At 42.5% G+C, this 11,983-nt stretch overlaps 1 protein-coding gene across 3 annotated transcripts in view; it reads left to right on the top strand.

Moving 5' to 3' along the window:
- The first annotated feature begins 11,329 nt into the window (after positions 1 to 11,329).
- The window catches only part of Gpr50 (G protein-coupled receptor 50), a 5,053-nt gene continuing 4,399 nt past the window's right edge, over positions 11,330 to 11,983 (top strand). For 2 of the 3 annotated variants that reach the window (XM_048797016.1, XM_015498086.1), the window contains exon 1: positions 11,457 to 11,654. In XM_048797016.1, coding sequence (XP_048652973.1) covers positions 11,459 to 11,654 — 196 coding nt within the window. In that variant the 5' untranslated portion in view covers positions 11,457 to 11,458. Of the gene's footprint in view, positions 11,655 to 11,983 lie in introns of all 3 variants that reach the window. The other variant, XM_015498085.1, reaches the window with a different exon arrangement.

Genomic DNA, 11,983 nt, shown 5'->3' with positions numbered 1-11,983 from the left:
AGAGGAAACTATGCACTGTAATAAAGGCCATATATGAAAATTCCACAGCTAATCCTCCATGGTGAAAGACTGAAAACCTTTCCTCTAAGGTCAAGAATAAGGCACGGGGTAGGCTGGCATGGTGGCTCAGTGATAGAGCACTCGCCTAGCATGTGTGAAGTACTGGGTTCGATTCTCAGCATCACATATAAATAAGTGAATAAAATAAAGGTCCATCAACAACTAAAAAAATATTTTAAAAAAGAATAAGACAAGGGGGCTAGGGTTGTGGGTCAGTGGTGAAGCTCTTGCCTAGCAAGGTTGCAAGACACAAGGTCAACACACAAAATCCTTTTGAGTTGAGATTTGGTACATTAACAATGAACAATTCTAAAAGGAAATTAAGAAAACAGTTCAATTTAAAATAGCAGCAAAAGATTAAAACATACAAATAAAATTAACCAAAGAGGTAAAATATTTGTAATACTGAAAATTACAAAATATTGCTGAAAGAAATTAAAATGATACAAATAAATAGGAATACATCCTGTGTTCATGAATTGGAAGAAATATTGTTTTTAAGATTTTAATTCCACATAAAGTGATGTACAGATTCAATTCAATCTCTATCAAAACACCAATGCTTTTTTTTTTAATTGAAGAAGGGAAATCCATACCACAATTCCTATAGAATTTCAAGAGCCCCTAAATAATGGGCAAAAGTACTTGATAAAAACAAGAACAAGTTGGTGGACTTACACCTCCTGTGACTTAAAGCACCATAAAGCTATAGTAATCAAAAGAATGTGGTTCTGGGGCTGGGGTTGTGGCTCAGCGGTAGAGTACTTGCATGTGTGAGACACTGGGTTCAATTCTCAGCATCACCTAAAAATAAATAAATAAAGGCATTGTGTCCATCTACAAATAAAAAAATGAAAAAAAAAAAAAAAGAATGTGGTTCTGGCATAAAGACAAACATATAGACCAATGGGATACAGTAGGGAACACAGTTTACCAGGATGCCAAGACCATTCAATGGGGAAAGGACAGTCTTTTCAACAAATGAGGCTGGGAAAATGGATATTCATATGGAATGGAATGAAGCTGAACCATTTGTATAATATAGAAATTTAATTCAAAATGATGAAAACATAAAAGCAAGAACTAATACTATAAAACTCATAGAAGAAAACAGGGAAAAGCATGACATTGAATTTGGTGATAATTTCTTGGATAGAACATCAAAAGCATGGGCAACAAAAAAAAAGTAGATGAACTAAACTATATAAAAATTAAAAACTTTTGAACATCAGAGGACAATATCAATAGCATAGCAAAAGTAGAAAGATTATATCACTCAGCAATTCCACTTCTAGGTAGATACCCACAAGAGTTGAAAGCAGGTACAGCTGTGTTTGTGGCAGTATTATTCACATCAGAATAGCCCAAATAGGGAAACAACCCAAGTGTCTATTGACACATGTTACTACATGGATGGACCTTGAAGACATGTTGCTAATTCAAAGAGGCCAGACCAAAAGGCTGTGTATTGTATGATTCTACTTCTCTGAAATATCCAGAATAGGCAAATTCATAGAGACAGAAAGTAGAATGGTTGTTTCCAGGGAATGGGGAGGGGAAAATGGAGGCTTTTTTTGGGTAACTTTTTATTTTACTTATTTATTTTTATGTGATGCTGAGGATTGAACCCAGGGCTTTGCATATGTGAGGTGAGCGCTCTACCACTGAGCCACAATCCCAGCCCCTGGAGGCTTATTTTTTTAAATGGGTACAAGTTTCATTTTGGCAAGATGAAAACCATTCTGGAGGTGGCTGGTGGTGATGGTTGCTCAACAGTGTGAATGTGCATAATGCCACTGGACTGTGTACTTCAAATGGTGAAAATGGTAAATTTATGCATTTTTACAACAATAAAAATTTAAGTATGACCAAAATTTACAATAGAAACTTGACCAATACTGTGATTATTAAAGCAATTTAATCAGTAATTAAACCCTTCAATAATGAAAGCTATAGATGAGATAAAATTCATTAACAAATTGCACCAAATATTTCAAGAAACATTCTTACACAATTCTTCCAGAGAATGGAAAACTAGGGGATACTTCCCAACTTATGGGGTAAAACCAACCAACTAACCAAACAAACACAGATGTTCAAAATAAACCCCAAAGCACTCTACAAGAAAGCAAAAATAGAGAGCAATTTTGTTTATGAACAGAAATGCAAAAACCTAAACAAAAGAATAGCAAATAGAATCCGGCAATAAATCAGAGGGGTGACCACCTTGAGTTAATCTAAACATACAAAGTTGGTTGATCACTATAAAATAAAATAATGTACCTTATCACATTAACAGGGAAAATCTTATATTTCAACAAAGACAGATTATGTATTTAATAAAATCCAATATACATTCATGTTAAAACTTATGGCTGGGGCTGGAGTTGTGGCTCAGCAGTAGAACACTTGCCTAGCCAGTGCGAGGCCCTGGGTTCGATCCTTAGCACCACATATAAATAAATAAAATAAAGGGTGTGTCCAACTACAACTAAAAATAAATAAATAAATATTTAGAAAACTTATGGCAAACTAGGAGTTAAAGAAGACTTCCTTAACTTGATAATGGCTATATAAACAAACTTGCTGGTAGTATCACACACTCCTTCAGATCAGAAAAACACAAAGATGTCTGCCATCATAATTTCTACTGGAAGTTGCAACTGCCACAATAAGGCAAGGAAAGAAACAGAGGAATCAAATCTGGCCTTATCCACAGATGATATGTTTGCTAAACCCATTAACACAGTATATTTTTGCATTTATTTTGTTATCTTTCAAAAAGAGGTTTTGCAGAAACTCAGATGGTTTCATATTGAGATACTTTAATATTTTGATGAATTGTAAATTCCAATATACTTGCTAAACTTCTATTAATTGTAATTTATCTGTTGCTTCATTTGGATTTTCTATGAAAATAGAATGACCCTATGACCCAGCAATTCCACTTCTATGTATATTCTCAAAAAAAAAAATTGAAACCCATTAAGAGCATGTGGTTTTGATATAGGGAGATAAAAAGTTGACCAATAGAACAGACTAGAGTCCCAGAGACACACCCACACATAAGTGGGCATTTGGTATTTGACAGAGAGGACATTGCAGATCAGTGGGGTAAGAATGGACAAAAAATGAAAGTTTTATAATTTTTGATATCACATTAGGTCTAAATTTAGCTGTTTGATTTTATGTCTGTGTGAAGTAGGAATCTAATTTCATTTTTATATGTGTTCAAAAATCCCATTGGCACAGAACCATTAGTTGAATCCATCCTTGCCCCACTGATTTGCAATGTCAGGTCTGTCAAATACCAAATGCCCACATATATGTGGGTGTGTCTCTGGGACTCCAGTCTGTTCCATTTCTCAATTTTTCTCTCGCAGAACTGCAAAAAACAAACAAACAAAAAAAATGAGTGTGGAGGGAATCAGTGTGTCGCAGGGAGAAGAGGAAGCAGACTTTAGAATGCACATTGGCCAAGCAAGGCAATCTTGATTAGAAAGTAAAGTTTAACTATGAACTCGGACAGAAGCACTGGATCTTCTAGGTAATTGTGAACAGATGCAAAGGACTTTCTTTTGACACCTACCATGTCAGGTTCTTCTTGAATCAAAGCTTTGTAGGCCAGGCCAGAAGGAAAGTCCCAGAAAGTGCTTTTGATTTCTGTTTCAAAGCCATGGTGTGGAGGCGGGGCGGTCAGTATTCCTGTATTCTAGGAATACAGTGTCTGCTCAGTCTAATTCTGTGGGATTTTAAGTCTTGCTAATCAGTCTGGCCTCAGCAAAGAAACACAGTGAAGTCTTGAAGTCTTTTAGACTCAGGCTAGGATGGGTCTGTTGCCTTATTCATTTCTTCTTGTGGAAAGCACCCATGCTTTCCTTTAGTGACTCTCCGACCAAATGAATGACCCTACTAAGAGACTAACTTGCAACCGTCCTTTGCTCCCTTAGTAATTCCTGACAACCACATCTTCCCCTTGACCCAGCACAACTCTCCTCTCCCTTCCTCACACCCAGCTTGAGGAAGTGGTGCCCATACATACAATCCCCACCTTGCACTCCAGGGCCTCCTTCAGCCTCAGGTAGACACAGAAGTAATGCAACACAGTCCCATTTCTTTGGCTAGGTGCAAAGTTATTTCAATAGAAGTAAATTTTTCTGAATGCTCATGTGCAAAAGTAGCCAGGTGGTTGCTTATCTATCAGGAAGTAGCTCTGAAATACTGTGACTTGTTACATCGGGTATATAAAATTCATTTTAGGGAGTCCAGGGAAAGAACCTACAAAAGTTAAGTCTCCAGGGTGGCTTAAATTGAGATTCTGAGAGACTCGCCATATTTATAAGATGCTATGGGTAGAAAGCACACAGTGGTTTCAGATACGAGCCTGAAATCAAAACACAGAAATGCAAGTGACTCGGAATGCCAGAGGCCAATTTGCAGTCAAATAGCTGAACACAGGTACAATTTGACAGTGCTGGATATATCAGGCAAATGGGAGGCAGGTGTGTATTCAAGGCTGGGTCATGAATCTCCTGAGCAAATAAAGGAGGCTGGTGAAAGTAAGAAACATGCTGAATCAATATCTGCCAGAGGCAGGATGGCAAGGTGACAGCCAGAGAGAAAGAGCTGGGCTCCTCCAATCCTGGATCAATAGCCCCTGCTCCCCAGAATGGACTGACCCGCTTTTAGGGAAAAGACAGGAAGAAGATCCTTTTATCAGCCAATGCCAAGTTCTATCTGACTCATTCAGGATCAGCAATAGGCAGCCCTCAGTTATAAGACTGACAGATTGAATACAGGGTGCCTGGTGAAATTTAAAATTTCTAATGATTTTTTTTTTAGAATAAGCATGTCTGAATATTGCATGAGATGTACTTATGTTAAGATTTTACTTAAAATTGAAATTTAGTTGTGTCCTGTGTTTTTGTTTGCTAAAGCAGGCAGCCCTACATAGGCAGGCCATCAGGGTGAGTCTGGCCACAGTAAGGTAGCTGATGTCAGGCCTGTGCTCTCTAGGACAGCAAGGTAGCCTTATTTCACTGAATTCGGCAGGTTATTGTCAAGAATTGGGCTGGGAACCTTGTTACCTTGTGGTAAGACACAGAGTAGGGTTCAGTGTGAGGATCAAAGCCAAATCCCATGAACTGGAACTAATGTATAAAAGTTCTATCAGGGTTGCACCCCCCAGGGCCAGGTCATTGACTGAAAGGCCTAGACTCTCTACTTGGCTAGGAGCTAAGAGAAGGTAGAATGAGAGCAGTGTTGCTCCAAGAGGGGTCTCTGGGTCACTTTTATTAGAATCAATCACCTGAGCCCTTTGGGAAGCATGCAAGTTCTGGGGCTCTGCCACAGGCCTACTGAAAGTGAATCACTGGAGAAGGCCTAGAAATCTGCATTTCCCCTAAGCGCTCATGGCAGCTTTGAAGTGCACTAAATTTGAAAACCAGTGTGCTAGAGCCAACAAGCAGGTGTGGCCTGCAAACAATCAGAGGTGTAGTGGTTAAGGTATGAACTTGGCATCTAGACTGCCCAAGTTAGACTTAAGGTCCTACCACTGATATCTGTGTGACATAGAGCAAGTGACTTAAATTCTCTGGGCCTCAGTTTCCTCATCTGTAAAGAAAGGATAACAATTGTGCCGATCTTATAAGGCTTTTATCAGAAATAAAGGATGATATACAAGCTAAGCCCTGAGAATAGTCTGGCATTTAGAAGCACCCATAGATCCAGTTATTAGAGCTGGGTGGGCCTGCTGGTGAGATAGAGGACCCATTTGGTCCAGGTTGGTAGCTATGTCCTATATGCTGCAGTAGGATGGACTGGAGCAGAACTCCCACAACAAATGGTATAGGGCTTGTTACATCCAAAGTTATGAGGATGATTAATAAAAGGAGCAGTCTTTAAATGCATGGGTGATTATGCTTGGCTACAATGAGAAGCTAAGAAAATTGATATTATTCATTAAGCTCTAATTAGCAGGTAAATTGTACAGGGGGAAGAGAGTCCAAGTGTTACTATAAGTAATTAATGTGCTACTTCTCTCCCTGGTCACCCTTTGATTTGAACCATCTAACCTGTAGTCTTTCAGAAGCTAAGATCCTGGAAATATCGGCTGCTAATTATTTTGGTGAGTCCCTGATTGCACTAAAGGAAATGAATGTGTCCCGTTCTCTCTAATGACTCAAGCACAGGGAGAAGATAAAGTGGTTCTAACCATGATGAATTAAGCCCAGAGGATTTGGAGAGGACAATCATCCTCTCTGTTCATTTAACAAATGTGAATAATGTCTCAAAGTTGGTTAGGTAATGTGATAAGACATCCTCTGATTATGAAAAAAACCCAGCACCTGTCCCAAACTGTTTTTGAGTTGGTTGATATTATGACCTGACTGGCTTTTATTTCCAGTGATTTGATTCCTGCTTAAATCCCTGCTCACTCCTTTGAGGCTTCAACCTTACTCCTTGAGTCTACCTGGAAGCCAGACCTTCCTTAGCTTAGACTGGCCCTTGCTCTGATAATACCCAGCTTCCCTGCTTATAGATGTGGGGTCTGATTGGTCTGTGGACCAGCCAGCCTCCACACTTTCCTTCTGATGCTGAGAGTTCAGCTTCATCTTTCTTGTGGAAAAGACATGGCATGTGTCAGTTCAGGGACTAATCTGGGTGAGATGGGCAGTGAAAAAGAAAGTCAGTTTGTATGTCCCACACTCATGATGGTCTCTGATGCTGCAGATTGCCCAGGAATTAGAGTCTAGAGGCAACAGATCTTGGGGCCTGAGCCCATTGAATACAGTCTCTGATATCCCAAGGAACTCCTGTCCTCATCTTGTCAGTTTTATACATTAGAACATCATCCGATAGTGTAATGTAACTTTAGCAAGTGATTCAGTACTTCCAGAGAAACATTGGCCAGAGGAGGTTGGAGTGTCTGAAATGGGGAGAGCAGTAGCAGGTTTAGGAGGCAATCCACTTTCTCTCACAAGCCAGGGCCGCTTGAGGCTAAAAGAGAAAATGTTCCTAGCAACATTCCTCATAATAATGAAAAGGTGTAAAGAATTCAAGTGTCCATCAATGGATGAATAGATAAATAATAGGTGGTCTATCTCTATAATGGAGTATTATTTAGTAGGAGTGAGATCTATGCTACTACATCAGTGGACCCTTAAACATGATAAGGGAAGGAAGTCAGACATAAAACACCTCATATTGTATGGTTTCATTTATATGAAATGTAAATATAAGCAAATCTACAGAGACAAAAAGCAGATTTGTGATTTTTAGGAGGTGGGAGACGGCTGGAGGGGAGTGAGGAGGGGATACTGATTGTTCTGGGGTTTCTTTTGGGGGTATGGAAAAGTTCTGAAATTAGTAGTCAGGTGCATAACTCTGTGAATAAACAAAAACATGACTGAAATGTACAATTTAAAAGGTGATTGTTATGGTATGGGAGTTACATCTCAGTAACAGCAAACAGCAACTGAAAAGCAAAAATAAGAATGCAATACTTACCTGATCAAGTCCCAGAGAAAAACACTATCTTATGAAGCTGGGCTGCAGGAGAAAGGCTCAAGGCTGAGCAGAAATTGAACCTGAATCTAAATCTGGGCTCCTCCAATAGACTTGGCATGACCGTGGGCAAGTTCTTTTACCTCTTTAGGCATCAGGTTCCCTGTCTGTTTAATGATATTGTTGGGAGAAAATATATCCCTGATGAGCTTTAGAAAACAATAAAATGCTTATTTAAAACAATACTCACTAATCAGCTGGGCATGGTGGCACACTCCCAGTGTCTCGGGAGGCTGTGGCAGGGGGATTGCATGTTTAAAGCCAGCCTCAGCAACTTAGTGAGTCCCTAAGAAACTCAGTGAATTCCTGCCTCAAAATAAAATATAATTACAACCAGATATATGAAAAATTGTGCTCTATATGTGTAATATGAATTGCAATGTATCCTGTTGTCATATATAACAAATTTTAATTATAAAAAATAAAAAAATATATAAAAAAATAAAAAGGGCTTGGGATGTGGCTGAGTAGCTAAAGCACCCCCTAGATTCACTCCCTTGTACTAACAATAAACAAGCAAACAAACAAACAAAAAGTAAAACTACACTCACTAATTACAGGCAAGGTGTTATTACAGTGCTTAAGGGTTAATTGAGAACCTAGAAGACCTGATGAAAGACAACCTTCCACCATTGCTGCCCTTCAGGCCTCGGAAGTTGCAGGCACCATCCTCATGTGCACAGATAGGTCACCCATTCCTGAGCTGAAAATGCCATTTGTTTTCTCATTCCTCTGGGAATATCTTTGTTCTGTATTTTGATTCTATATCATAATAGCTGTCTACTCCAGTTTGGCTTCCTAGAAGGCCTTTTAGAAAGAGAATTTAAAAACCTTTAAAATCTTAAACTATACACTCTGCTGTATACCCGATAAAGGGCTCCCCTTTAACTGTTGCAAAGCAATTGAGTTTATTGCACATAAGATTTGACCCACCCTCTCAAACAGGGCCCGAGTCTCTCCCTTATATTTCCAGATGACTGATTCAATATCCATCTGTTTTATTTAGTGCTCAGATAATGTTTAGAGTTCATAAAAATAAGAAAATTGCCAGGCTAAGTGGCGTGTGCCTGTAATCCCAGTGGCTCAGACAGAGGATCACCCAGCCTCAGCAATGGCGAGGCACTAAGTAATTCAGAGAGATCTTGTTTCTAAATAAAATACAAACAAGGGCTGGGGATGTGGCTCATTGGTGTCTCTGAATGTCACCAATGTGGCTCATTGAATGTCTCTGAGTTCAATCCCTGGTACCAACCTCCCCCTCAAAATAAGAAAATTAATTTAAACAGATACATAATTCTTTCCCTTTAGGTTATTAAAACATTGGCATCTCAGTACTGCAAAATTGAAGTCCCAAGATGTCATAGTCAAGTAGTGTCCAAACAGGGGTACAGGGTAGAGGGTCATTTCACTCTCTTTTTCCCCTCTACTCCTAAATGCCAGGAAATCCAAAGTACATCTACACGTAGCTCTCTGTACCAGGGGACTCTGCCAGCTCTAGGGCTACTTCAGCTCAGAAGTACATCATATGGGAGCATTAAAATGCTTGTAATAGTTTGCAATCGCTCCTTACAAGTATGCTTGGGAGAAAATATATCCCTGATGTGCAAGTGTCTTAAGTTAGTGATCAAGTGTCTTAAGTTAGTGGAATGCTTGTTTCCTTTCATTCTCTTCAATTTAATTTTGATTATTTGAATTCAAAACTGCTCCCTCTCACAAGTGAAAGGTATTCAAACACTCGGGAAATCAGTATGAACAACTTAACGTGGGTCCTACTAAATACTCCATGATATGGACTGGCTTTTGGCTGCTGGCCTCTTCTCCAGGCACACAGTAGGGTAGGGAGGACAGCAGAGCTGTTCTTGGGCCGCCTTTATGGGAAAATCCTGGCTGAGTCCAGCTGTGCGAGAGCAAGCGGCCAGGGTTGCAGCCTAGAGGAGCAATGAGATAATGAATGTGAAAAGGCTCCCGGCAGGAGATTGTTTAATCCGCGCGGATTCCTGCTCTTGATAGTGAGCACAGGATGGGTGAGGGAGCTTCACCTTTAAGCAAGGGAACACATTTTCACTTAGGGCTTTTTAGCTCAAGAAATTGAAATTTTAGGTTTCAGCAGTGTTCCCCCCCTCCCCCGGTTAAAAGCCTCAATGATGAAATCCATTGCGGAATCGGTCCTCTGACCACCCGCCTACCTACGTGGGTCCCAACCTTACCCGGGGCACGGGGGCTGCTGTGTCCAGATGGTGGCGCTCCCGCCAAGTGCAACCCCTCTCCCCAACTGCAGCAAGAGGTCTGGTATGGACCAAGTTTCAAGGTGTTCGCAGAAATTTCCTGGGAGGATTCGGGGCCTCGGGGAAGTTGCGGACAAGAGCTGTAACTTTTAGTAGTTGGCAGAAATCCACTCCAAAGACCAAGGTTGTTGAGGGAGCCAGTGTCCTAATCGCGCCCCTTTAGTTTAGCCAGAACATTCGGATTTCAGGTGTCCAGTGAACTTCAAGATATCCGGCGCAAGGCAGAGAACTCTGACGTCTGGGAAGGGAAATCCACGGTGTGAGGGTTAGCTCGACATGGAAGGGGTCGAAATGAGAGACCCCCAGGCAGGTGATGACAAGGGAGAAAATCTGAGCAGGTCTTGACTGGAGGGGGATGGCACAGGTCTGCCCGTGTCTACTTGGCTGCTCCGCGCGGCACTTCAGTTCTCTTTTCCGCAGATGCAGCGCAGCTCGCATAGCCTGACCGCCTGCACTACCCTGTAGAAAGTGCTGAACACCGGGAGAGGGGAAGGAAGCAGGAGCCACTCGCCTTACGTTTCTGGAAGAGCGGCAGCCGAAGAAAAGGGATTTCTTGTCCGTTTTACTTTATCCCAAAGCATCCCCTGAACTCCCTCCTTCAGGTGCCGGCAGCTGGGAGGGATGAGGTCCCCGCTCTCGCTTGCTCGAAAGCTAGGGACCGAATGTCCACTGACTGCCTCCTCTCACTCTCAGGTTGCAGACCCACGGCCCGCTTCCAGAGCAAGGATCAGGGTACCTTTCTTAATGGAGAGCGCAAAACCGATACCCGACGGTGCGGTTTAATCGCTGCTTCAGCAAAGGGAGCCAAGTGACTCCCGACAGGGACTGGAACAGGGATAAGTTCCCTAGAAAGTAGGGATCCCTATTTGAAGTAGGTGTCCCCATGGGCCGTCCTCTGTTCCCCATAGGGTGCAGAAGGCTCTGGACTGGCAAGAGTGCTGGTAGTGGGATTAACCTGTTAAGAAAACTGTAGTGGTGAGGCTACAGGATTCAAGGAGCCATCTGCTGTTGCCTCAGGACCCGAAGAAGGCTGTGGAAGGCTTGGGTTATCAGTAGACCCTAAGCAGGACCCTGTGCCCCCGCTCTGCAATCTACATCTCTTTGCCAGGTGTTGGTGTTGGAGGGGGGAGAAGAACTGGCTAGAAACAGCTAAGCAGTGACTGTTAGGGAGGGGGAGGTGGATTCTGAGCTAGTCACGACGCAAGGTACCTGAGGGATTTGGGAGGGGGAAGCTGGCTAGAGGGGAAGCGCATACAAGGCAGTCGGAAGCAAGATGACACCTCTTTGTGGATTCGTCCAAGAAGAGGTGGTGACTAAGGCGGGGGTAATCAAGGAGTTCTGATTGGTCAGGGGGAGGAGTTAGGGGTGGGGCTAGCTGCCTCTTGAGGCTTTAAAAGCTCATCGGAGAGGGGCAGAAAGCTGTCATTTGCTCTCTGAGCCTCGGAGAGGTAGCCACGCTTTCCCGGAGCTCCCGGTGACAGCGCAGGTGTTTACGGTCCGGACCCGCTGCTGCTTCCCCGGCGTGCCGGGATCTCTTAGCGGTCTCCATGAGCAACATGGGGCCTACCCTGGCGGTTCCTACCCCTTATGGCTGTATCGGCTGTAATCTGCCTCAACCTGACTACCCACCGGCTCTGATCACCTTCATGTTCTGCGCGATGGTTATCACCATCGTCGTTGACCTGATCGGCAACTCCATGGTCATTTTGGCGGTGACGAAGAACAAGAAGCTCCGGAATTCTGGTAAGCTATATTATTCCACCCTTACTCAGTGTGCTGCAACTTACAACCCCTAGGGTGTTGGTTTGGGTACCCCGAATAAAGACTCCCTCACTTTGAACGCCCCTACTCCCAATTTTCCCCAAACCTGGGAGTGAGGTGGGTGATGTGCCTGGGTCGGCGAAATTAGCTCTTCTTATGGCTGGGGGAGTTAATAAAATTAGCTTAGGACATCTACGAACAAAGCCCGGGTTCCTGAGGTGCGCGGGAAGCTGGCTGAACTCTGTGGGGTCAGGATCTGACACGGAGAGAGTTGGCACCTGAGTGGAAAGTCTGGCGGCCGCCCGGGGACA

The sequence above is a fragment of the Marmota marmota genome, unplaced genomic scaffold, assembly GCF_001458135.2.
Source record: "Marmota marmota marmota unplaced genomic scaffold, marMar, whole genome shotgun sequence".
Classification (NCBI taxonomy): domain Eukaryota; kingdom Metazoa; phylum Chordata; class Mammalia; order Rodentia; family Sciuridae; genus Marmota; species Marmota marmota.
This window is presented reverse-complemented; position numbering and strand designations above follow the sequence as displayed.